This window comes from Sorex fumeus, unplaced genomic scaffold (assembly GCF_029834395.1).
Source record: "Sorex fumeus unplaced genomic scaffold, SorFum_2.1 ptg000122l, whole genome shotgun sequence".
NCBI classification, from domain to species: domain Eukaryota; kingdom Metazoa; phylum Chordata; class Mammalia; order Eulipotyphla; family Soricidae; genus Sorex; species Sorex fumeus.
In genome coordinates, this window is record NW_026606179.1 from 19,335,296 (window position 1) to 19,362,642 (window position 27,347).

General features: G+C 46.7%; 1 protein-coding gene and 1 pseudogene across 1 annotated transcript; both read left to right on the forward strand.

Annotated features, from left to right (window-relative positions):
• The first annotated feature begins 5,499 nt into the window (after nt 1–5,499).
• On the forward strand, nt 5,500–7,894 carry LOC130044400 (galectin-4-like). Its single transcript, XM_056137126.1, has 5 exons — nt 5,500–5,552; nt 6,897–6,926; nt 7,157–7,242; nt 7,346–7,511; nt 7,586–7,894. The coding sequence occupies exons 1-5, from the start codon at nt 5,526–5,528 to the stop codon at nt 7,727–7,729; spliced, it is 453 nt and encodes a 150-aa protein (XP_055993101.1). The 5' UTR covers nt 5,500–5,525; the 3' UTR covers nt 7,730–7,894.
• An 11,710-nt stretch (nt 7,895–19,604) lies between these two features.
• LOC130043642 (galectin-4-like) lies at nt 19,605–26,300 on the forward strand (annotated as a pseudogene).
• The last annotated feature ends 1,047 nt before the right edge of the window (nt 26,301–27,347 follow it).

A 27,347-nucleotide genomic window follows, 5' to 3' on the forward strand; every position in this document is an offset into this window, starting at 1 on the left:
ACACTAGCTTGACTGTTGCTTCATCATCAGGGTATTTTTTTTCTGCCCATCTGGTATGTCAATGATTCTTATGTTGTTCCTTTTGGCATCGTCCTGATTTTCTCTTGTCTTCTATTGGATTATTTTGAGACTTTTTTCCATCTTCTGCTATAGTCTGGAGATTTTCTGTACCTTGTCTTACGGCTCACTGATTCTGTCCTTAGCAGCTATTACTCTACTGGTGAGGCCTCCGAGTGAATTTTACATTTCACCTACGATATTTTTACAGGTTTTTTTATTTCTGCTGGTATTTTTGTTTGCATTTCCCTCAATTCTGCTCTCATATCCCCCTGTATTTTGTTGGCGTTGTGTTCCATCATTTCTTTGAGCTCCTTATGCATTCTTAACAATTCCATTCTAAATTCCTTATCAGAGAGGTTTTAGCTCATTATTTTTCTTTGGGTCATCTGGGCTAGCTTCTTCACTCACGAAGACTGGTGGGTTTCCGTGTTGCTTTACCATTGTGACCTATGCCGTTTAGGATTGCTACCTGGAAAGCCATCACAAAGAGTGCCCTCCAATGTCAGTTCATATGCCTTCCCTGAAGTCCTAATGTTGTGGTCCCCTCTCTCTCACTTCTCGTACACTCTTTGGAGTGGTCGGGACTGGATAAGCTACCTGCGAAGCCAACACAAAGAGCACTTTCTCATGTTCCTATCATCACTTTTATATTCTCTTGAAGCTGGTCCTTCCCTTAAATGGTCTTCAGCCTTCTCTGTGGAAGCCAAAGTTTCTGCATCTGGGTGGTGCCTTATATTTTTTACATTTTTCTACAGCTCAATAGTTGCCACTCAAACAGTTGTGATCCTCATGCCTTTGGGTTCCTTTGGGGCTGGTGAGTAAGCAAGTTGAGAGTTCATTACTAGGGCCCCCTACAATATAATCCCCAATATAAAAGCTCTATTCTGTAATACTAAGAGAGAGTGCCAAGATAATATGGGAAGAAGTGAATTCTAGTTGCTGAGGTTCCCTGAAGGTCTCAGAGAGGCGGAGGAAGCCAGTGACTTGGGGAAGGAAGTGGGGTTTATGGGAAGAGGGAACATGAGTAAGCCCATAAGAATATAAGAATCACCCCAGTGGCCATGTGCCACACTCCCACTCCTGCAGCTCTGCCAGAAGACAAACTGCCATTCCAGCATCTGAAGATGACTTTCATGCCTGCGCCTGGATACCATCTTTGTACAACCCATGAGATACAGACCCAGGTCCTGACCTGGGTTCACCCAAACCCCCACTAACCAGGGTCCCTCCCAGACTGAAGTATAGAGGTAACAAGGAATCTCTGGACCTTCCCCATCTCTACACCACCACTGGGATTTATTTACTCCATCTTCGCAAACCCTCGGTTCCTAACACTCAACCCTCTTCTTCATGCTGCCCTTCGCTCCTGGGGTTCCTATTCTTGTGGAGGAGATTTTGGGTGGGGGAGTACTACGGAGAAAAAATGCTACTTTGGACACATGACAATTGAGGCCCTTGCCTGGGCTCTACTGCAGACGCTGCCCTTTTGCAAACCGATCCCATGTGGCCTGAACGTCAGGACGTTCATCTACTTCCCGGGAGTGGCCTGCAAGGGCAGGAAGAGGTGAGGAATGCCCCCTGAAAGCTGGGGGGAGGGGCTGCCAGGGAGTAGCATCTGCAGTGGATCCCCAAGCCCTCAGCACTGCTGAAGAGACCACACCCCCAAAAAGGGAAGGAAAAGATGAAATATAGATTATGCTACATGGTGTCGGAGTTTGGTCTCTGATACAGGGGAGATGGAGAGAGGTAATAGGGGCACGAACGAGTCTCTTTAAGAGGGGCCATGTAAGAAATCTTAGGTGAAACTATATTGATCAGGAACTAGAGAAGAAGATTGGGTTCTGGGGCGTTGCTGGCATCAAGGCTTTAGAGAGAGGAAAGGGCTGATGCAAAGGCCCAGGGGTGAGGAGTGTTGCCTTCTGGGGACGTTGAGTCCCTTCTGTGAGTAGAGGGTTCTCACTTGTGTGAAATGATCTTATGGGGACTGGGGATATTTTTTGTCTTTGTAGGAGTACTGCTATTTATTCAGCCACTGATTAGCTAATAGAATTGGGCATGAACTCCACCTTACTTTATTTTTTCATTTTTTATAATTTTATTTATTGAATCACTGTGAAAGTAGTTACAAAGCTTTCGGGTTTAAGTCTCGGTCATACAATGAAACAACTGTACCTTCATCAGTGCTCATTCTCCACCACCAAAAACCCCAGTATACCTCCATCCCACACCCTCCCCCTACCTGTGGGGCAGATGATCTCCACATTACCCTCTCTCTACTTTGATTGCATTCAATATTTTGACACCAGACCCACCATTATTATTTGAGATTTTACCCCAACACTCAGATCTGCTTAAAAGGCAACAGTATACAATTTGTTTTCTACTACTGGTTATGAATAACATATGATCTCGCGTGGCTTCAGTAGTGGCCGCGCAATTTTGAAATTCCAAAACTTTAACAATTAAATCTGGAGAGATTTCTGCCAAAACCTGCTGGGTTCCAAGATTTGTTCCTGAATCTCTGGGATCATAGCCATTAATCAACTTGATCAAGAGCCAGAAAGGCCGTTTGTGGATGCTGATTTGGGGTCTCGTTGGGATGGGGAGGAAAGGGCTAGCTCCACCCCATCCCCTGAAGACCCGCCTCTCTCATCACTGTAGGCCCAAACCTGATTGTCCAATGGCCTCTGGAGGATGGGGGCCACCAAGCCACTTAGGGGAAACAGGCGGAGAGACAGCACCCTTTCCTCCCTGGGGTGACCTGGCAACAGTAACCTACTGCATGGTCCGGATGCATTTCCGTCAAAAGCCGCCTGGTTTTGAGATTTGTTTCTGAGTCTCTGGGATCATGGCCACTAAGCAGCTTGATCAGGAGCCAGGTAGGCTGTTCGTGGGCAGCAACTCAGGGTTTCATTGGGAAGGGGAGGAAATGGCCGGCTCCACCCCCATCCTGTGAGGCCCCACGTGTCTTGTCACTGTGGGTCCAAACAAGACTGTCCAGTGACCTCTGAAGGATGGCGGCCACCAGGTCACTTGGGGGAACAAGCCAAGGCACAAAACCTATTCTCACCTGGGGTGGCCCAGTTGGGGTGGCCCAGTGCCAGTAACCTACTGCAGGGACCAGATGCATTTCTGCCAAAAGACACTGGGTTTCCAAATTTGTTTCTCAGTCTCTGAGATCATGGCCACTAAGTGGCTTGATCAGGAGCCAGAGAGGCCATTCGTTGGCGGTGACTCGGGATCCCATTGGGGTGGGGGGGAAAAGGCCGGCTCCACCCCCATCCTGTGAGGCCCCACATGTCTCGTCACTGCGGGACCAAACCTGACTGTCCAATGGCCTCTGGAAGATGGAGGCCACCGAGCCACCTAGGGGGATCAGTCGGAGGGACAGCACCCTTTCCCCATTGGGAAAGCCCAGCGACAGTAACCTACTGCATGGTCCGGATGCATTTCTGCCAAAAGTCGCTGGGTTTCCAGATTTGTTTCTGAATCTCTGGGATCATGGCCATTAAGCAATTCAATCAGGAACCAGAGAGGCCATGCCTCCAATGATATAGCAGAAACCGAAGGTGGTTTGTGGGTGTGTCTCCCTCATACCTAACTTTTAGCCGTTTATTTTCTTAGTAAACTGTGCCCTAAGTTTGCGGAGTCTGGCCAACGGTACAGAAGCAATTTTGGGGTATCTGGAAGTCTGAAGGCGCCATCACGCTGCTGATGCAATCACCTCACAGGTAAAGATTGACCTGCTGGTGGCACCATACTGGGACTGGGGGTGTTCTTGAGGGAACCATAAAGGGATTGGAGAGGCCTAAGATTCCAGAGCTGTGGATGCTGCTGACACAGAGTCTGGCCCTGTGGGGATTTAGATGTGTCTGGAGCATTTGTTTTGGAATTTGTGGGTGTCAGTGAATAAAAACATATGGTTCACTGCAATCTGGGGCTATGGCCGCCATGTCCCACGTCCTTGGGTCAATAGCTAGCAGTCACCACCTATGTTTCACCCACCCACCTGCTTTCACTCCTGGTGGTGAGACTAATGAAGATCTCTGAAGCCCCCACCCCAGGTTTTCAGACTGGGAAGATTTGAGGATCCTTTCCCCCAGGTTTGCAGTGAAATTGGCCTTGGGGCCAGAGTCGGGGCCAACAACGCCTTCACCGCAACTACCACACTGACATCTGAGACAAGCTGGGAAAATTCAACTTGCTGGTGTCGAATCAGTGAGGCAAGGAGGAGGAAGAAAGGGGGATGCTCTTCAAAAGGGGGGAACACTTCAAACTGCTGGTGATGGTCATGCAGGAGCATTACAAGGTCAGAATCAGACCCCTCCTCTCAGCAAACCTTTTCCCTTGGTTTCTCAGCTTCCTTTTCGCTTATATGTATTCTTTGTTCTGGAGTGCTGCATCTGGTATTGCTGGGGGGACCATGTTGGGGGAGATGATAAAATCCCACCAGACCCCCCCCCCCACACACACACATGGCCTGAGTTCCAGGCCGACGGAGTTACCTACATGGCCAGTTTTCTATTAGTTTGTATACTTCCCCTCCTTCCCCTTTGTGTCTATAACATCTGGTATTGCCCCTCTGTTGCAGGTACCCTGAAATGGTAGAAACCGGGGGCGGGGGGAACTCTGGAGAACAGGATTCAACCTTGGATTTCACACATCCAAGACATGTGCTCTACTACTGAGCCACCCGCCCCCCGCAGCCTTAAGCCCCTCGTGTCTGCCTCATTTTTTTGAGGGATGTTCAGAGGAGTTAGCAAAGGCTACATGGCCTGTGTTAGAATTAGACATCAAAGTCCAAACCGGGGTCAGGCTCGAGGTTTTCCCAACCTCGCTCCCAGACCACCTTCTCCATCAGCTCTCATCTGTCATGTCTAGGCTGTTCCTCTTTAGGTGCCCTCTTGCCATCTCGGATTCACTCAATCAGAGTGTTATTTCCCATGAACCCCCTCTTCTCTCCCACAAAGCTGACTTTTGACTTAGACCTGTGGATTCCTGAGGTCCAGACTCTGGATCTCCAGCTCATCTCCCAGACTTGACCCTAAATTAAAAAGCTCTCCATTCCCTGCTTCCTGTTTGTACTTGTTCCCCAAGGTCCCTCTGGGACTTATGACCCCTGGTCTTCATCACCCTTGCTCTCCAGGGTGAATCGAAGTCTTTTCTATGAGTTTTGGCACTGGATGCCCTTCGAGCAAGTCACCCACCTGGATGGGGACATGACTCATCAATCCATTAACTTCTTTGGCAGCAGTCCCAGCTCCCACGAGGTGAGTCATCTCTCTCATTGGCTAGCTTCCATTCTTCCTTCCCTTCCATTGGTTGATTTCCAGAGTTGGTGCAGGGGTGGGATTTACTGGAAAAAGAAAACAGTAAACCCAAGAGAGTATAAGAGTCACCCTCAGTTGCCATGTGCCCCATTTCCACTCCTTGTCAGAAGACAACGTGCCATTCCAGCACTGAAAATGTCGTTCTACTACTGCTACAAGCCGGTAAGATACAGACCCAGGTTCTTACCTGAGTTCACCCTGACCCCCACTCTCCAGGTCTGTCCCAGCCTGAACCAAAGAGGTAACTGGGGATCCAGGGACCTGCCCCATTCCTACACCAATGCTGGGATTGACTTACTCCTTTGCTCACCCTCGGTTCTGAATACTTAACTGCTTCTTCATACTGACCCTCACTCTGGGGTCCCTCACTCTTGTGAAAGGGATTTTGGGTGGGGGCACCCCCCGAGGGAGAAAATGCTTCTTTGCACATATGACAATTGAGTCCCTTTTCTGGGATCTACTGCAGACACTGCCCATCTGCCAACCCACCCCACGTGGCCTGAACATTGGGACATCCATCTACATCCAGGGCGTGGCCTGGATAAAAAGGAAATCAACAATTAAAATATTTAAAAAGGAAATTTAGAACAGTTTAAAATGTAAGGTCTTGGGGAGGGGGCAGCAACAGAACAGCTTGCCTTTCACTCAAAAGGCCAAGGTTTGATCTCCAGCACCCAATACCATCCCCTGTGCCCCATTAGGAATGATCCTTGAGCACATCCTGGAATTACACCAGAGGACTGTGGGGTGTGAACCAACATCCAAAAACTAATAAAAATAAAATAGAAGGCAAAATAGGGAAAGGAGCAGGAAGAAGATGCAAAGGATTGGGCACAGGCCTTTTATGGTGAGATCACCAGTCCATATTGGTGCTGAATGCTCTGCACGTAACTGCAGGAGAAGCTCCCACTACCACTGGGCCCATGGTTGAAGAGTTCAGCCTGTTTGGTCAAATATTGCTGGACCAGGACCAGGAACACATGGGTATGGCATGAGAGCCCCCCTCAAAACAGGGAGAAAAGGAAGAATGGAGCAAGGAAGAAAGAGAGAAGGAAGGTGAGGGGAAGTAGGAGGCAGGGGAAACTTTCAGGAGAGAGATAAAAGACAGAGAGAGAGAGACACACACACACACACACACACACACACCACGGGGGAAACTAGACCCACAAAGTACAGTGGTTGGAGATGTGGAGGGAGTATCTGGTCCCAAGAACTCTGATACCTTCTTCGTGAGGAGGTGTGGAGGGAGGGGCAAGTTGAAGTTAGAGATGAGGTGATCGGGGGTACAGATCCTGACAGTGATCAAGGACCCATGCTGGAGTTCAAACCCAGGGATCCTTGTATATGAAGATGTGCTTTGCATGCATGCTGCCCATTCTCTCCCCAGCACCCCTTGATCCCCTGAGCAATACCAGGGGATTTCTCACTAGCACCCTGAGGAACATCTGCATATAGTGTTGTGCCATAAACGTTTGCTGACTGTATTCTCTCTTTCTCACTGGACAGGCCATGGAGGCACAGCCAGGCTGCAAACTGGTAAGACAGCCAGTGGGGGCTAGACTATAGGAGGGGTGATTACGGGTAAGCACAATCCTACTCAGGACATGTCCTGAGGAGAGGAAGTAGAGTGAGCAGAGGAGGCTTTGCAAGAGATGGGAGAGTTGGGAGGTGGACAAGGACCCCTAGGAGAAGTAGGTACCTTGCTCTCCCAGTGAACCTCTGGTTCTAACTTTGGTGACATGGAACCCCGTGTTCTCACCCCACAGCCTGTGCCATTTAAGAAGAAAATTTGTGGGGGACTGATGTGCAGAACTATCAACATCAGGGGCTTTATCCCCTGTTCAGCCTACAGGTACAGACCCCAGTTGGAGGTGGAGTGTGAAAGCCTATTCTCCAAGCCTTGGTGCACCCAGTAATGTACCCTAGATGCTAACTGTCTTCCTATCTACTTTCAGTTTTGCAATCAGCTTCAGTGTGGAAAACACAAGGGACATAGCCTTGCACATCAAATCGTATATAAATAGGTGTGCCGTGGTGCGGAACACGTTCCAGAACTGTTGCTGGGGGTGTGAGGAGAGCTGCATTTCCTACAATCCCTTTGTTCCAGGACAGTACTTCGATGTAAGTTCCACTCTCCTTCCCCTTCCCTCCAAGCTCCTGCCCTGCCCCATCTCACACCTGCCTCTCTCCTGCAGCTGTCCATCCAAGTCAGCAACTGTAACTTCACGGTATTTGCCAACGGCCGGCACTTCTTTGACTACAATCATCGTATGTCGCCTTGCCTGGTGGACACACTGGAGATCTGTGGGGATGTCGACCTGTCCTGTGTCCAGGTCTGAGCTTCACTGGTTGCCAGGACATTGGGAGATCCAGAAGAAAGGTCCCCTAGCACACTCCTCTAATCTTTGAGGTTGTTGTGTCAAATTCTTTCAAATCCAGTTCATTTGACGCTTTTCCTCTGTAAAAGGCAGGCAAGCCCTGGTAGTTTGGCGCAAACAAAATAAAGTCATGAATTTCAGCATTTCTGTTATTAACCCACAATGTTTTGTAAAACTTACAAAGATGCATGTCGCTCTGACATGGCCGGTCATGGGAGCCGGCGATGGGAACACACTTCAGTCTGCCTGTTGCACAGTCTAGTGTGCAAAAAGGCTTAATGAGATGTGTTTTGTCTTTCCTTCTGGGGCGGGGTCCTGTCTGCGCAACCATACCCTGGCACCACTGAGGTGACTGTATGTTGAGGCTAGCTGCTGGATGGAAGAGGGGATGGGAGAGGAGAGGGGTCCCTGCTGGGGAATCAGAAGGGGAAGTTATGGGGAAGGGCCACCTACAACTGCTCCTGCTCAGACCAAGTCTGGGGAACTCCATCCTCACCCCTGCCTGCTCCCCAATTGTTCCTTGCAACATCCCATACATGTGCTCAGTCTCACACATTTAAGACTGCACCAGGAGCTCAAGACAGGACATAGGTCCTAAGAGCAAACCCAACTTCCCCCGATCATGTGTTCTCTCGGGTGACTGCACAACTCTGCCCATCACAACAACGAAAGGGGACTAACAACCTTATCTCCAGCATTTGCGTGTGTGAGGGGAATATCTGGGGTATTTAGCTGTCCCTTTCCCTGGTTACATAGTTCCCTGTACTGGATCTCACAGTGACCTGTCAGGCACATCAAAGCGTGGGGCAGGTGACTGGTCTGTGAATCTTTATAGAAAGGAAGAAGCACAAACACTGAGCGCAGTGAATGAGTTGCCAGGGAGTCGGTAGGGATAATGGGTATTGAAGTCTTTGATTGACTTTGTCTGATGAGTTCATATGTATAAAACAGGTAGAGTCCAACGTGAACTTAAGGAACCAGTTGGAGGGTATCAATGTGTAATTGAACAATTCGGGTTTTTTCCTTTATCTTTCTTTGGAAGGGAGGGAGTCGTCACACCTCGAATTGTTCAAGGGTTATTCCAAAGTTTCCACACTCGGAATCATTCCTGAATATGCTCAGGGGAGCATATGGGATGCCAAAGATAATCCAGATTGCATATATACAAGACAAGCGCCCCCCCCCCCCCCACTATCTCTCCAGTCTCTGGGAAATTCTTTTTGTTGTTGTTGGGCTCTAGATGCTGTTCAAAGGCTATATCTCTAGGATGCGACCAGTCCTGGGAATGGCAACTTTGTATTCTAGACAAAACCTCTTTTTCCACACCCGCACACACCCAAGATCCAACCCCTCCTTACAGTGACTTACTTGTATATACATTATATATTCTCATCCCCACGTTGTTTCTTCTATCTGATTGGTTACATGCTATCACTTGATCTCTTGACATCCCGTTACTCATTGATTTGTTCCAGCCGGTGCCAGTAACGTTTCCATTCGTCCCTGACGCATGCTAGTGTAGCCCAACGTGTCCCTAGCTCATTCTAGGAACACGAAGAGCCTCAAACCGATTGTTCAGGGTCTTGACAAAGATGTCTCACTATCTTGTAGGTGGGCAGCCACACACTCTCTTGACATCCCATGGAATCCAGTCGGTAATGACTGTAGCCCAGTCATGGAGTAAACCTCCTGGTACTTATCTTGACTATTCTTGGGTGTTAGTCTCCTCTTTTGTTACTTTATATTCCCCAGATGAATGCAATCTTTCTATGTCTGTCCCTCTCTTTCTGACTCATTTTTCTTAGCCTGATACTTTCCATGTAGTACCACTTGTATGTAAGTTTCATGAGCGATAGCACAGCGGTAGGACATTTGCCTTACAGCAGCCAACATGGCTGAACCGAGTTCGATTCCTTCGCCCCTCTCGGAGAGCCAGGCAAGCTACCGAGAGTATCTCGCCCACACGGCAGAGCCTGGCAAGCTACCCGTGACATATTCGATATGCCAAACACAATAACAAGTCTCATGATGGAGACATTACTGGGCCCACTCGAGCAAATCAATGAACAACGGGAGGACCATTGCACACATGGACCGTGCATCTTTTCTAACAGTTGCAAAGTACTCCATTGTGTAGATATACCAAAGTTTCTTTAACCAATCATCTGTTCTCAGGAACTTGGGTTTTTTCCAGATTTTGGCTATTGTAAACAGTGCAACAATGAACATAGAAGTGCAGATGTCATTTCGACTGTACTGTTTTGCCTCTCCGGGATATATTCCCAGAAGTAGTATTGCTGGGTCAAATGAGAGCTCAATTTCTAATATTTTGAGAATCATCCATACTGTTTTCCGAAAGGGCTGAACCAGTCGGCATTCCCACCAGCAGTGAAGGAGGGTCCCTTTCTCGCCACATCTGTGTCAACACTGATTGCTTTTGTTCTTTTGGATGTGGGCCAGTCTCTGTGGTGTGAGATGATATTTCATTGGGGTTTGATATGCATCTCCCTGATGAGTAATGATGTAGAGCATTTTCTCGTGTGCCTTTTTGCCATTCGGATTTCTTCTTAGAGAAAGTTTCTGCTCATTTTGTTGCCCCATTTTTCGAAGGGGTTGGACGTTTTCTTCTTGTGGAGTTCAACCAATCCTTTGTATATCCTTGACATCAACCCCTTGTCGGATGGGTATTGGGCGAATATCCTTTCCCACTGACTGTCTTTGTATTTTGGTCACTGTTTATTTCGAGGTGCAGAAGCTTCTTAGTTTAAGATAGTCCCATTTGTTTATCTTTGTTTTCACTTGCTTGGCCAGTGGCGTGTCATCTTTGAAGATACCTTTCGCTTCAATGTCGTGGAGGGTTTTGCCAACTTTGTCTTCAATGTACCTAATGGATTCCGGTCTGATGTTGAGGTTTAATCCATTTTGATCTTACTTTTGTACATGGTATTAGGCAGAGATCTGAGCCCATTTTTTTGCATGTAGCTGTCCAGTTTTGCCAGCACAATTTGTTAGAGGCTTTCCTTGCTCCACTTCACATTTCTTGTTCCCTTATCAAAGATTAGGTGATCATATGTTTGAGAGGAGATGTCAATATATTCAACCCTGTTTCATTGGTCTGCAGCTCTGCCTTTGTTCCAGTACCATGCTGTTTTAATTATTATTGCTTTGTAGTAGAGTTTGAAGTTAGGGAGTTTAATTCCTCCCGTTTTCTTTTTCCCAAGAATTGCTTTAGCTATTCTTGGGGGCTTATTGTTCCATATGAATTTCAGAAGTGTTTACTCCATTTCTTTGAAGAATGTCATGGGTATCGTTATAGGGATCGCATTGAATTTGTACAATGCTTCGGGAAGCACTGTGATTTTGACAATGTTAATTCTCCCGATCCATGAACAGGGGATATCTTTCCATTTTCTTGTGTCCTCTTTTATTTCCTGAAGTAGCCTTTTGTAGTTTTCTTTGTATAGGTCCTTTACTTCCTTAGTTAAACTGATTCCTAGGTACTTGATTTTCTGGGGCACAATTGTGAACGGGATTACTTTTTTCATGTCACTTTCTTCTCTCTCACTGTTTGCGTATAGGAAAATCATGGACTTTTGGGTATTGATTTTATAGCCTGCAACTTTACTATACAAGTCTATTGTTTCTCGGAGTTTCTTGGTAGATGTTTTAGGGTTCTCTAAGTATAGTACCATATCATCTGCGAATAGTGAGAGCTTGATTTCTTCCTTTCCTCCCTGGATGCCCTTAATATCTTTTTCTTGCCTACTCACTATTGCAAGTACTTCCAGTACTATATTGAACAGCAGTGGAGAGAGTGGGCATCCTTGTCTCGTCCCTGATCTTAGAGGGAAGGCTTTTTTTCATTGAGGATGATGCTTGCCGTAGGCTTGTGGTAGATGGCTTTAACTATATTGAGGAAAGTCCCCTCTATACCCATTTTGACGAAGGTTTTCATCATAAACGGGTGCTGAATCTTGTCAAATGCTTTCTCTGGATCTATTGATATGATCATATGGTTTTTATCTTTTCTTTTGTTGATATGACGGACTATGTTGATTGATTTCTGAATGTTAAACCATCCTTGCATCCCTAGGATGAATCCCACTTGGTCATGGTGTATGATCATTTTGATGAGTTGTTGAATTCTATTTGCTAGTATTTTGTTGAAAATCTTAGCAATCGTGTTCATCAGGAATATCGGCCTGTAGTTTTCTTTTCTTGTGGTGTCTTTATTTTGGTTGGTATTAGAGAGATATGGGTTTCATAGAAACTGTTTGGGAGAGTTTGTTACTTCAATTTCCTGGAAAATCTTGGGAAGAACTGGCAATAGGTCCTCTTTAGATGTTTGGAAAAATTCGCTAGTGAATCCAGCTGGACCTGGGCTTTTGTTTTTGGGAAGACTTTTGATTACAGTTTCAATTTCCTTAATGTTAATAGTTCTATTCACTGATTCTTAGGTACTTGATTTTCTGGCACACAATTGTGAACGGGATTACTTTTTTCATGTCACTTTCTTCTCTCTCACTGTTTGCATATAGGAAAGTCATGGACTATAGGAATCCTGGATCATAGGAATCCAGGAATTTGTCCATTTCTTCTAGGTTCTCTTGTTTCATGGCATACAGACTTTCAAAGTAGTCTCTGCTGATCTTTTGAATTTCTTTGGTTTCTGTTGTGGTATTCCCCTTCTTATTTCTGATTCGGTTTATTCGGGTTCTCTCTCTCTTTCTTTGTGAGTCTTGCTAGTGGTTTATCTATCTTGTTTATTTTCTCGAAGAAACAGCTCTTGGTTTCATTGATCTTTTGGATTGTTTTTTGGGTGTCCGTGTCATTAATTTCTGCTCTAAGTTTTTATGATCTCTTTCCTTCTGCCTGAATTGGGTTCTTCCTGTTGATTCTTTTCTAAGATCTTGAGCTGTGAAGTCAAGTTGTTTATGTGGGCCCTTTCTTCCTTCCTGAGACATGCTTGCAGAGCTATAAATTTTCCCCTTAGCACGGCTTTAGCTGCATCCCATAGGTTCTGGTAGCTCGTGTCTTCATTCTCATTTGCTTCCAGGTATCTTTTGATTTCGTTTTTGACTTTCTTCCTGACCCACTTGTTGTTCAACATTTAGTTGTTTAATTTCCAGGTGTTTGATTTGGTTCTTCGTGTCTGTGTGTGATTCACTTCTATCTTCAGTGCATCGTGGTCTGAAAAGATTGTTGATGCTATTTCTATCTTCCTGATTCTATTGAGATATGTTTTGTGTCCTAGCACATGGTCTATTTTGGAAAATGTTCCGTGTGCACTGGAGAAGAATGTGTATTCTTTCTTTTTGGGGTGTAAAGCCCTGTATAGGTCTATAAGACCTCTCTCCTATTTCTTCCTTCATAGCCAATGTTTCCTTGCTGAGTTTTGTTCTTGTTGATCTATCCAGAGGTGATAAGGTGATGTTGAAGTCTCCGGCTACTATTGTGTTGCTAGCAATGTCCTCCTTAAAATCTGTTAGCAGTTGTTACAATTAAATAATTAAAATATGTCTAAAGAACTTTAGAATAATTTAGTATGTAAGGCAGAGATAGAACACTTTGCCTTTCTTGCAGAAGACCCAAGTTTGAGCCCCAGCACCCAATACACCCAGTGCCCCATTAATTAATTCCCGAGAACAGAGCCAGGAATTACACCAGAGCACTGCTGTGTGTGGACCAAAACCCAAAACAAATAAAAATAATATAGAAAGCAAAACAGGAAAAGGAACAGGAAAAATCTGCAAAGGACTGGGCATAAGCCCGGTATGGTGAGGCCTCGAGTTCAGTCCTGGCATGGATGGCCCCTATGTAATCGCAGGATTGTCCCTAGTACCACTGATGCCAGGGACTGAAGAGTTCGGCCTGTTTGGTCAAGTAATGCCGGGGGTTGGCGGGGAATGCATGGACATTGCATGGGAGTTCCCGTCAAAAAAAAAGGAGAAAAGGAAGAATAGAAATAGGAAGAAGGAGAGAGGAAGGGTGAGAGGAAGTAGGAAACAGGGTAGGGAAGGAGAGGGGAGAAAGAAAGAAAAAAAGAAAGAAAGAAAGAAAGAAAGAAAGAAAGAAAGATAGAAAGAGAGAGAGAAGGGGGAAGAGGGAGGGAGAGATAGTCGGGGAAAGCTGGACTCACAAGACAGTGAGAGAGTGGTCAGGTCTGTGGAGGGAGTGTCTGGTCCCAAGAACTCCAGGTACCCTACTCTGAGGGAGACTGAAGGAGGGCCAAGTGGAGGTTAGAAATGAGGTTATTAAGGTACGGTTCCTGACACTGATCAAGGAACCATGGTGGATTTCAAACATAGGACCCCATCTATATGAAGATGTGCTTGCATGCATGCAGCCCAGGGCTCTCCCCAGCACCCCTAGATCCCCTGAGCAATACCAGGGATAGCCCTGAGTTAGGAGCGACTCCCATCAAATCATTGGTGGGGTTCCCAAATCAAAAGAACTAAAGAAATTTCTCATTGAGCACTGGAGATCCCTAATCAGAGTGTTTCCCCTCCTTTGAGGAGTCATCTGGTGCCCCCCTTTGACTACAAAGTTGCCATGGATGGTGATGTTAGGGTGGGATTGGTTGGTGATAGGGATACTGGGGACAATGGTGGTGGAGGGATGGGTGTTGGAACATTGTATTTCTGAAACTCAATCATGAAAGCTTTGGACCTGTATCTCATGGTGACCCCATTTTAAAAAATTAAATAGATAAATAATGTCTCTTTCCAAAATAGAGTTAAGCAGGTGGACTAGATCGAAAGTAGTGAGCAGGTATTAACTTTCATAAGGGCTGAGCTGACCTATCAGGAAGTGTCCGGTCAATACTCTTTGAGAGGTTGGGAAAGAATTTTTCCTGAGAATTTAGAAAAGGCAGAAAATGTGGACCCAGTATTGGCCAAAAACTTTAGTTTGGCTCCTGCAACTGCTCATATGACCCACGGTTCCCTTGCAGAGATGTTTAGCTGCAACCCCTATGACCTGCCAGAGCAAGAAACCAAAGCAGAAAACAGTAAGTGATGAAGGGTCAATGAGGGATTGTAGCTCCTGTGTGTCACCAGGACACAGGTGGTTTATTAGACCCAGGGTGGGTTAAGAAATAATGTCCCCATACTATTGCTGACAAGGTGATCAATCCCTTCTCCAGTATCATACATATTTGCACAGGACAAAGACCAGAAGTCCTTGGTAAATCTTTTGCAGGTGCCCAAAGGAAGTGTGAAAGGAAGCATGTTAAAACTGAGGCCTGTCATGTGATGTGTAGAAGTTGGGGTGTTGGTTCCCTTGGGCTGGTCTCAATATGGAACCAAGGCTGGGGAACTGAGAAGGGCTCCTGATGTAAGTTATTTTTATTTATTGAGGGTGCTGTTGCAATACACCCAGAAAAACTCAGGGCTAATTCCATGCTGTGTTCTGGAATCGTTCCTGGTGGTGCTCGGAGAACATATAGGATGCCAGGGATCAAACCAAGTTTGGCAACATGCAAGGCAATTGCTTTTTCTGCTGTGCCATGGTTCTAGTCCCCTTTTTACTCTTCTTACTGACACTTATGTATTCTCTTAAAGCTTCTCCTTTCCTGTGGGGGTCTTCAGCCTTCTCTGTGGGAAGTCAAGGTTTTTGCATCTGTTGGTGCTTCATTTGTTTACATTTTCTCCAGCTCAATAGTTGCCACTTAATGGGTTGTGGTCCTCAAGTATTTGGCTACTTGAAGACCTGTGACTAAACAACTTCCTAAGAGGATTATTAGTAGGCCTATAAAATATACTCCCCAACATAAATTCTTTATTCTGTAATACTGAGAGGGAGTACCAAACAATAAGACTGGGTGGGGGTGGGTGCGATTCTGTTTGCTGAGGTGCCCCGTGGGAGAAGAAGAGAGTTGAAAGATCTGAGGGAGAAAAAAATAAGTCAGGTGGTAGGGTCAGAAGGTGGGATTTTCTAGAAATAAGGAACAGCAAACCCAGGAGAGTTATAAAAGCCACCCCCAGTTGCCATGTGCCACATTCTCCTGCAGCTGTCAGAAGGCAACCTGCCACTCCAGCATTTGAAGATGACTTTCATGCCTGCACCTGCTACCATCCCTGCTACAACCCGGTGAGATCTAGACCCAGACTCTGACCTGGGTTCAGCCTGACCCCCATTCTCCAGGTCCCTCCCAGCACAGAGGTAACAGGGATCTTGGGACCTGCCCAACTACTACGCCAACGGTGGGATTGACTTACTCTTTCACTGACCCTCGGTTCCTAACACTCAATCCACTTCTTCATGCTGACCCTCACTCCTTGGATCCCTCTATCTTGTGAAAGGATTTTGGGTGGAGCAGAAGAGAAAATGCTGAACAGAGCTAGGCAGGTAAAATAGATCAGATAATAGTGAGTCAGTATTTGGTATTTGCTGACCTAAGAGAGAGCTGTCCTGTTTGAAGTGTCCTGTGTAACTACTCTTTGAGAAGTTATGGAAAGAATTTTCCTGAGAATTTAGAAAGAGCAGTCAATGTGGACCCAGTATTAATTAAAAAGTTTACTTTGGCTCCTTCAATTCATACAGTGACTCAGGGCTCCCTTGCAGATGTTCAGCTGTAACACCTATGACCCACCAGAGCAGTAAATCAAAACAGAATCCTGTGACTGAGAAATGGGGTGCGGAGGAACTGTAGTTTCCATGTGTCTCCTTGATGCAGGTGAGTTATTAGACTTGGACTGGGTTAGGAAATGTCCCCACACCACTGCTGATAAGGTGATCAATCCTTCATTTTTTAAAAAATTTTTATTAGTGAAACACCATAAGGTACAGTTGTAGACTTACAAATTTTTGTGCTTGGGTTTCAGTTATACAATGATCAAGTATCCATTCCTCCACCAGAGCCCATTCTCCACCACCACTAATCCCAGTATTCCTCCTACCACCCATTCCCCCATCCCACCCTGCCTCTGTGGCAAGGCATTCCCTTTTGCTCTCTCTCTCTCTCTCTCTTCTTTCTCTCTCTCTCTCTCTCTCTCTCTCTCTCTCCTTTAGGGTGCTGTGGTTTGCAAAAGAGGATTTGAGTGGCAATCATGTCCAGTCTATACTCTACTTTCTGCATGCATCTCCCATCCTGGGCGGATCTTCCCAATACCCTTTATTTGGTGCTCCCTTCTCTATCTGAGTTGCCTTTTCCCCTAGTGTGTGCGGCTGGCCTCCAAGCTATGGAGTAAATCTTCTGGTACTTATCTCAGCTATTCTTGGGTGCTAGTCCCCTATTTTGTTACTTTATGCTCCCCAGATGAATGCAATCTTTCTATGTCTGTCCCTCTCTTTCTGACTCATTTCGCTTACTTTCCATGTAGTACCACTTATATGTAAATTTCATGACTTCATCTTTTCTAACAGCTACATAGTACTCCAGATCAATTCTTTACGGCCCTGTCCATTTGTGTGATGAATGGTGACTAGTGGTATGAGAGAATTCTTTTGGAGTCTCCCAGGCTGGTGCCAAGGAAAGCATATTAAAGTTGAGGTTCATCATGTGATGGGTATAAGTTGGAGTGTTTTTGCCATTGGACTCGTCTCAGAAGGGAACTGAGAATGTCTCAAATCCTAGGGAGCTGTGAAGTGCTACTGCCATAAGTGGTTTGTGGTGTTAATCTCATGCTCTTATTTTCTTATTCACCATTCATGCTTTTAGTTTTCCTCTGTGGCTATTTCTTCTCTAGTGCTGAATATGTTCTAGGTGGTGTGCAATAAAATGGAGAATGGGAGTTTTGGTCCTGATCTAGTTTGGGTAGCTTTTATCTAATATCTGATGAGACTTGACTGATGAGTGCACTGTTAGATGCACTGTTAGAGTGCACTGTTAGATGCTCTCGCGCTCAGGATCACAGCTTCAGAGTTTCAGCCAAGAGAGAACGAAGCACAGGGAGACTCTCAGCAGGGACTTGAGTGATCCCCTGGACCTTCCTGCAGTTAACTGGTTTAATTCCTGCTTAGTTTAGGGCCCCCAAGAGTCGAATGATCCTAAGCTCTCTTCTCTCCTTTCCTGTTGTACCCAATTAGTGATTGCACTGCAACTAAGTCTTTGGAACTGCTTCATGGACAGGGCAGGGAAGTTTGTTTGCTTGTTTGTTTGAGGACAAAAGGTGGGGCTTGTGCTGCCTCAACTGTGCACCCCTAAGTCAGGACTCCTTTCCTCATGGGTGCAACAGGTGTTAAAAAGACTAGAGAGCTTTGGCCAGATAAACTCAACAGCTCCAGGTAGTCAGAAACTCCTTAATGACACGGCTGGGATTGAAGCTGAAAGATCCTAGTTTGTTTTCAATCCTGATTTTCTAAAATAAAAAGAGAATCATATTGTTAAATGTGAAGCAAGTAGGGCCCTAGAAGAACAAAGAAGTTTATAACTCATGGTCCCCCATAAAGATGGAGTCAGGACAGTCATTGACATTTGACAAATTAGATTACGGTTGTCAATTATGGAGAGACTATATGGGAAAAGAAAAGAGCGTTCCCTCTCTCTATCTCTCTGTCTCTGTCTCTATCTGTCTCTCTCTCTATCACACACACACAGACACACATAGACACAAGCAGGTCAAAAATTTCGGGAAGATGTATTCTATAGTCAAATAATGTTCTATAGACAAATAATGTTTAGGGAGAGAGAATAAACATCAGAGAGAATTAAGCATTTTTTAAAGCACAGAAGCTTGTAGCATACTGGTGAGAGCTTCAGTGTCGAGACATGAGATTATGGAGACTTGGTCTCACCTCTATGGTCAGGTCTCTATCTGCAGAACCCTCCTCACCACTCAGATGAGTACCCAGTCTCCCAAGGACAAGGGAGTCCTGTCACTTTTTGAATTTGGAAAATTTACGTTGGATGGTTTCTTATTTTTACCTTAGTGGGGAGTGTGGAGAAAAACCAACAGATTCCAGTAAAATAAAGATGATAAACAGTACCAGAATCTGATTTTCACAAAAATACATTATTTTTATCTCTTTTTTATAGTAGTTGGTTTTTGAGCCATAACCAGCTATGCTTGGGAATTCCTCCTGCATCTGAGGGCAGGAATCACTCCTGCTCGTTCTTAGGGACCATAATGGATGCTAGGGATCAAATTCAGTTTGGCCACATGCAAAGCAAGAGCCTCAGCAGTTGTGCTATCACTTAGGTCCCCTTTTTCAGATTCTTCTAATCAATTTTAGATTCTCTCGAAGCTGCTCCTTTTCTAGGTGTGTGTTGTCAGTCTTTCTGTGTGAAGTCAAGTTTTCTGCATTTGGTGGTGCCTCATTTTTGAACAATTCCCAAGAGCTCAGTAGTTACCACCCAAAGGGTTGTGATTGTCATGCCTTTGAGCTACTTCAAGGCTGCTGACAAATCACCGCCCCAAATATCAGTGCTTTATTCTGTAATACTAGGAGGAAGTTTCAAAGGAATTTGGAAAGGATGGAGGAAAGGAATTCTGTTTGCTGAGGTGCCAGAAAGGTCTCAGGGAGGAGGAGAAAGTCAGATGGTGGGGGGCTGCGATCCTAAGCCTTTGGGCTACTTTAAGGCTGGTGACTAAGCAAGTTCCTGAGAAGTTCATTACTAGAATCCTCTACAATATAACCCCCAATAGGAGTGCTTTATTGTGTAATACGAAGAGGGAGTGCCAAGATAGGATGGGGAAAAGAAATTCTGTTTGCTGAGGTGCCCTGAAAGGTCTCAGGGAGGAGGATGGAGCCAGCTGCGAGTGGCAGGGGTGGGGCCCACTGGGAAGAGAAAACAGTAAACCCAGGAGAGTATAAGAGTTATCCTCAGTTGTCATGTGCCCTATTCCCACTCCTGCAGCGGTCAGAAGACAAACTGCCACTTCAGCATTTGAAGATGACTTTCGTGCCTGCACCTGGTTACCATCCCTGCTACAACCCGGTGAGATACAGACTCGGGTCCTGACCTGAGTTCACCTGACCCTCACTCTCCAGGTCCCTCCCAGCCTGAAGCACAGAGGTAACAGGGATCCAGGGACGACCTGCCCCACCCTTACACCACCCCAGGTACTTGGTTTACTAATTCTCTGACCCTTGGTTCCTAACACTCTTGGATCGATCCCTCGCTCTTGTGAAAGGAATTGGGGGAGGGAGGATCCTCAGAAAGAAAAAATGCTATTTTGGACACATAACAACTGAACCCAAGCTCTACTACAGACGCTGCCCTTCTGCAAACCCATCCCATGTGGACTGAACGTCGGGATGTTCATCTACATCCAGGGAGTGACCAGCAAGGACATGAAGAGGTGAGACATGCCAGGCCAGCAGAGGGTCTGCCAGTGAGTAGCACTTGCAGTAAGAGAGACCACACACACAGAAAGGGAAGAAAGGACGAAGTGTAGACTATGCTACATAGTGACAGAGACCAATATTAAGTGCAGAGAAGATAAAGAGAAGAAAGAGGGGAGTGGTGGTTTTTTTTATGGGGGAGGCAGGGAAGATTTCTTAGGTGAAACAAAATTGGTCAGGGACTAAAGAAGATGGCATTCTGGGGTGCTGTGGGCATCAGGGTGTTGAAGGAGGAAAAGGGCTGGTGCAAAGGTCTGGGGGCTAGGGGTGATGCCCTCTGGAAAACTTGGGGAGGCCCCAGTGAGTGGAGTACTCTGATTTGGGGGTGGGGGATATTCTTGGGGCATTGTGAAGGGATTGAAGAGACCTGAGATGTCAGAGCCGTGGATGTTGACACAGAATCTGGCCCCTGGGCATTGAGGAGTGCCTGGAGCATTTGTTGGAGTTCAGGGTGTTGGTGAGCAAAACTATACAGTTCTCTGCATGCTGGGACTCTGGGCCAGAACTTGCACTATGTTCCACATTTCTTGGTCAATAGATCCTGGTCACCATCTCCTCCCCCACCTCACTGTCACCACAACTGTGTCACATGGGAGTAATCAGGCTCCCTTGAGATCCTGCCCCAGTTCTGGAACCATCACTTAATCACTTAATCACTTAACTTCCCGTTAGTCGTCGATTTGCTCGAGCAGGCGCCAGTAACGTCTCCATTTGTCCCTGTCGCGTGCTAGTGTAGCCCAATGGCATCTCTTTGCTCCGGGAACATGGAGGGCCTCAAACCGATCGTTCATGATCTTGACAAAGAAGTCTGACCATCTGGTAGGTGGGCGGCCACGCGGTCTCTTGACATCCCGTGGAATCCAATCAGTAACAGCTCTAGTCCAACGGTCGTCTTTAAATCTCATTACGTGACCAGCCCATCTGATTTTCGACACCTTGGCAAATGAGACAGCATCCCTGATCCTTGATCGTCAACGGATGTCAGAACTCCGGATTCGTTCTCTCATTTGAGTGAAACGTGATATTCCAAGCATAGCTCTTTCTATTCTTCTTTGGGAGACCTGAATGGCGTTCTCATCTTGTTTGCGTAGGGCCCAGGTCTCTGAGGCATATGTTAATGCAGGAAGAACAGTGGAATCAAAGAGATGTGCCCGGAGCCGGAGGTTCTTCGTCCTCTTAGCTATTTCTTCGACGTTCTTGAAGGCGTTCCAAGCCGCTCTCTTCCTCCTGCGCAGCTCGGGTGCCAGGTCATTTGTCATGTTGACCTCTCGACCTAGGTACACATAGCTGTTGCATTCGGAGATGGTCGTTCCATTGAGAGCGAATGGGGCATCAGGAACAAGGCTGTTTCTCATAAACATTGTCTTCGTAAGATTCAGCTGTAGTCCTACCTTTCCACACTCACGGTCAAAGTCGGCCAGCATTTGTGCCGCTTGGCTGATGTTTGGTGTTATTAAAACAATGTCATCAGCAAAGCGGAGGTGGTGTAGTTGCCGACCATCTATCTTCACTCCCATTCCTTCCCATTCCAGTCGTCGCATGATGTCCTCGAGGGTGGCACTGAAGAGTTTTGGTGAAATGGTATCACCCTGCCGCACCCCTCTCTTGACATCAACGATCACTTCTTTGTAGAATGGTGAGATCCTGGTAGTGAATCCGCAATACAGTTCACGGAGGATCCTGATGTATTGGGCTTGAATGCCCTGATTGGCTAGGACTTCAATGACCGCTTCTGTCTCAACAGAATCAAAGGCCTTCTTTAAATCAATGAACGTTAAGCAGAGCAGCATCTTGAACTCCCGAGAAATCTCAATGAGCTTGGTTATCCTGTGGATATGGTCGATGGTGCTGAATCCTTTGCGGAACCCTGCTTGCTCACATGGTTGTCCTTCATCTAGTGTTCTGCCAATCCTATTCAGGATGACTCGAGTGAACAACTTGTAGATGACAGACAATAGGCAGATCGGGCGATAGTTGCCAATGTCATGGATGTCTCCCTTCTTGAATAGTAGTACGGTCCTGCTGGTTTTCCATTGAGATGGAACCTTGCATTCAGACAGGTAGCGAGTGAAGAGCCGAGCCAGTGTATTGATGAGTACTGACGGCAGGTTCTTCAGGTGTTCAGGTCTGACCTTGTCTGGGCCGGGTGCTGGAACCATGACTGAAAAAAATCTGAGGAACAGTCTCTCCTGCCCCCCAGGTTCGCAGTCAATTTTGCCTTGGGACCAGAACCGGGGGCCGACATCGCCTTCCACTTCAACCCCCGCTTGGATGGCTGAGACAAGGTCGTCTTCAATTCGAAACTGTCAGACCAGTGGGTCGAAGAGGTGGAGGAAAGGAGGATGCCCTTCAAAAAGGGAGATCACTTCGAGCTTCTGGTGACGGTCCTGCAGGAGCATTACAAGGTCAGAGTCAGGTCATTTCCTCTCAGCCGACCCTTTCTCTCGGTTCCTAAATTCCTTATTGCTTGATTTTGTTCATTGTTATGGAGGGCACACCTGGTACTGCTGGGTGGGAGGACCATGTTGGGGGGAATATTAGACACCCCCTGAAACTCGTGGACACGAGCCTGAGCTCCAGCCTGTGGAGTTATGTGCTATCCCCAGTTCTCTCTTTTTGGTTTTTATTTTCCTCCCCCTTTGTGGCTATGACATCTCAGGCCTACCCCTCACTTGCAGGCACCCTGAAATGGCAGGGACTTGGGGGGACTGTGGAGAAAAGGATTCAACCAGGGTTTCACGAGCAAGACATGCACTCTACTGCTGAGCCCCATCCCAACATTATGCTCTTCGTGTCTGCCTCCACTTTTTTCAGGGATGTTCAGAGGAGTTAACCAGGGTCACACAGTCTGCGTTAGAATTAGACCTTAGTGTCCAAACCAGGGTGAGGTTGGATGTTCTCCACCCTCGCTCTCAGACACAGTCTCTATCCTCTCTAATTTGCCATCTAAGAGCTGTTCCCTTCTTATGCCCAATTGATACCCTGGACTTCACTAAATCAAATCCCATAAACTGACCTTTGACTTCTGAGTTGATCTTAGACCTGTGGACTCCTGAGGTCCTGACTCTCATCTATCTCCAGCTGACCTCCAGGATTTGATCATGGGTTAAAAGGCTCCCCAGTCCCTACTTCATGTTTACGTTTCCAAGCTTCCTCTGGGAGTCATACATCTGTTTTGCATTACCTTTGCCCTCCAGGTGCTGGTGAACGGATATCTTCTCTATGAGTTTGAGCACCGGATCCCCCTCCAGAAAGTCACCCACCTGCATGTGGTCGGGGACCTGACCATTCAATCGATTAACATCCTTGGCAGCAGTCCTGCCTCCAGAATAGTGAGTGCTCTCTCTCATTGGCTAGCTCCCCATCCTCCCTTCCCTCCCATTGTTTGATTTCCAGAGTCGCCTTGTGCAGATCCATTGGCTGAGCAATGCAGGTGAGCCCCCAGTGAAAGAGGTTCCACATATGGGGTTAAAGACCCTTCTTGGTGGCAGAGAACACTCAAGTAGAGGGTGGAATCTGGGCTCCACTTAAGAGTCTCTGCATCTAGGAGGATGACCTGGAGAATGTCCTCACCCTTAAAGTGGCCCCAGCCTACAATGTCCCAATCACTGTCATGGAAAATCAACATAGTTTAGAAGGGAAACCAGAGCCAGGGAGGTAGCTGGGTGTTAGAGCTCTCACCAGGCTATGAGGTCCTGGAGCCCTGGCAGTACAAAATAATAATTATAATAATAAAGAAAAAGGAGTTAACAATCAAAATATTTCTAATGGTACTTTATAATGATTGAAAATGGGGGTGGGGCATGTCAATCCCATCAACCCAGATTTAATCCTCGACACCCCAAAGGGTCCCCTGTGCCCTGCTTGGAATGATCTTGATCACAGGCCCAGGAGTTATATCGGAGCACTGCTGGGCATGACCCCAAACTCAAAAATTTAAAATAAAATAGGAGGCAAAACAGAACAAGGTGCAGGAAGAAGATGCAAAGAACTGGGGCACAAGCCTTGTATGGTGAGGTCCCTAGTTCAATCTTGTCACTGGATACCCCCCCCCCCAACACACACACACACATCACCGCAAAGGAAGCCCCGAGTACTGCTGGGCCCAGGGACTGAGGAGTCCAGTCTATTTGTCAAGTATTGCTGACAGTGGCCCAGGGACCCCTGAACAGTGCATGGGAAACCCCCTCACAAAAGGGAGGGAAGAAAGAATGGAAATGGGAGGAGAGAGAGATGGAGGGTGAAAGGAAGTAGGAGGCTGGAGAAAGAAGAAAGAAGGGGGAGAGAGAGAGAGAGAAAAGAGAGGAAGGGAACTGGAGGTAAGAATGGGCACATGGACAGGGTTGGGGGTGGGGAAGGAGTGTCTCATCCCAAGGACTCCAGGTGCCCTAGGGAAGGGGGTTGGAGGGAGGGGCAAATAGAGGTTAGATGAAGTCATCAGGGGTAAAAGCTGTACCCTGAGGAGAGTGACTTCAGAATGGGCTTTAGGTTGAGGGGAAGAAGAGGGGATGAGGAGGGTCCTGGCACATCAGGAAGCCTAGGAGGGGACAAGAATAAAAAGGTCCTTATTTTATTTCTTGTTTTCTTTTTGGAAGAGTGGGGATCAAAGAGAATAGAACTCGGAGGCTATTCAAAGTTCAGTGATGGTGGTCACACCTGAAAGTGATCAAGGAACCATGTGGTACTGGAGTTTGAACCAAGGGTCTCCTGAATATGAACCGTGTACTTTGCACTTTGTATGCACACATTCTAGTTCTCTCCCCATCACCCCATTATTCCCTGAGCAGTAGCAGGAACTGTCCTGAGCACAGAGTTAGGAGTCAACCCCCACCAAACTACCAGCTGTGGTCCCAAAACAAAACAAGAGCTAAGGAAGTTTCTCAGTCAGCACTGGAGGTTATTCAAAACAAGACCACTCCATTGATGAGTCATCTGGTGCCACCCCTTAACTGCAAAGTTTCCTTGGATGGTGATGTGGGAAGCTGCCTGGGGGTGCGTACTTCATCCCCTCTAGGTCTTAATTTGTGGTGCTCCTCATCACGTCCTTCTCTCTGTTCCCACAGATGCCCATGGCTTTTATGGCATCCCTCGTAAGTACCTGTCTAGGGTCATGGATTTCCCCTTAAAGTGGGTTTCAGTGGCTATGGACCCCAAGACCCCTAATTATTGTTGCTTTCTCTGTATATAGGGTACTTGTGTTGCTCCCCAACCACCAGTTAACCTGCCTGTAAGTTGGAGGGCAGTATGGACATGGGGGACAGGGGCTGAGAATGAGGTGTCCATGAGGTCAGCTCTCCAGTAGTGAACACCCAGCACCCCAAGGAACACCTGTATGTTGTAATCTGCTGTAAACATTTGATGACTGTTCTGTATTCTCTCTTCTTCACTGGACAGGCCATGGAGGGACCCCCAGTCTTCAACCCGGTAAGAGAGCCAGTGGGGGTCAGACTATGTGAGGGGTGATCTCAGGTAAGGATGAATTAACGGTTGGAGCCCTACTTAGGGAATGAAATAGAGTGGGCAGAGGGGGCTGGGCAAGAGTTGAGAGAGGGTGTGATGTGCGCAGAGGCCCCCTAGAAGGAGTGGATATCCTACTCTGACAGTCGACCCCTGCTTCTAACTTTGGTGACATGGGACCCATGTTCTCATCCCACAGCCAGTGCCATATATGCGGAGACTTCAGGGAGGACTGATGGCCCACAGAACCATCATAGTCAGAGGCTTCATACCCCATTCAGCATATAGGTACAGACCACAAGTGGAGATGGGGTTCTGAACCCTATTCTCCTTGCCTCCTCCCTTGTGGTACCCAGTATTGTACCGCCCAGCTTCTGATTCTAATATTTCTCTTAACTTTCAGATTTGCTATCAATTTCAGTGTGGGAACCACAGGGCACATAGCCCTGCACATCAACCCGCGCATGGATGAGAACGCGGTCGTGCGCAACAGTCTCCAGAATGGCGTCTGGGGTTCCGAGGAGAGGAGCATCTCCTACAATCCCTTTGGTCCAGGGCAATACTTTGATGTGAGTCCCACTCTCCATCCTCTTCCTTCCATGTTCATGTCCCACCCCATCTCACACCTGCCCCTCTCCTGCAGCTGTCCATCCATGCCAGCACCTATCACTTCAAAGTATTTGCCAACGGCCAGCACATCTTTGACTATAAACATCGTATGTTGGCTACCATGGTGGACATACTGGAAATCTCCAGGGATGTCATCCTGTCCTATGTCCATGTCTGAGCTTCACAGGTCACTACAATCCTGGGGAACCAAGAAAGACCCCAGTAAGATGTTCCTCTAAATCCCTGAAGTTGTCTTATTAATCACTTTCAAATCCAGTTTGCTTGATTTTTTTCCTCTGTAAACGTAGTTTGGCACAAACAAAATAAAGTCATGAGTTTGAAGCATCTCTGTGTCAATACACAACATTATAAATACTTGTGAGGATGAGTTCAACTCTCACACACCTTGGTTGCCACTTGTAGCTCAGGGCAGGGCACATGTCCCAAGTGCAAGCCCTGCCATGTGCTCCCTTGGATGCCTTACGACTCTGTCCTTCACAACAATACAGAGGGGAAGAACAAGAATCTCCAGCATTTGCATGTGTGAGGGGACTATCTGGGGCCATGGGTGTCCCCCTCCCTGGTCACACAGTTCCCTGCACTGCTGGATCTCACATTGACCTGCCCAACACATCAAAGACTGGGGCAGGTGACTGGTCTGTGAATCATCCCACAAAAGAAAATACTCAAGCACTGTGACCAGTGAATGAGATGCCAGGGATGTTTTAGGACCAATGGGTATGGAAGTCTTCGATTGACTTTGATATTAGGTCATAATATTATATGATTTCATGTGTATCAAGCAGGTAGAGTCCAATGTGAACTTGAGGCACAGGTGGAGGATATCAACGTGTATGTAACTGAAGAGTTTTTTTTTTTTTTTTGGTGGGGTGGGCACCAAGGTCACATCTCATGGTGCTCAGAGCTTACTCTTGGCCTCTGAACTCAGGAATTACTTCTAAGGATGCTCAGAAGACCATATAGGGTGCCAAGGATCAATTCCAGATTGGCAGTGTGTAAGGCAAGTGTACTATTTCTCCAGCACCTGAGTGATTCTTTCTTGTTGTTGTTGGGCCTTTGAGGCAGTATGCAGGAGGCCATAGTTTCCAATCAGTGTTTCTTGACCAACAAGGCTGGCAGTTCAATAGGAGGCCCAAGGAAGCAATGCTCTTTTGGACTATGCAGATGATTTTCCAGGCCACCTCCATAGTGCTCACTGATCTTT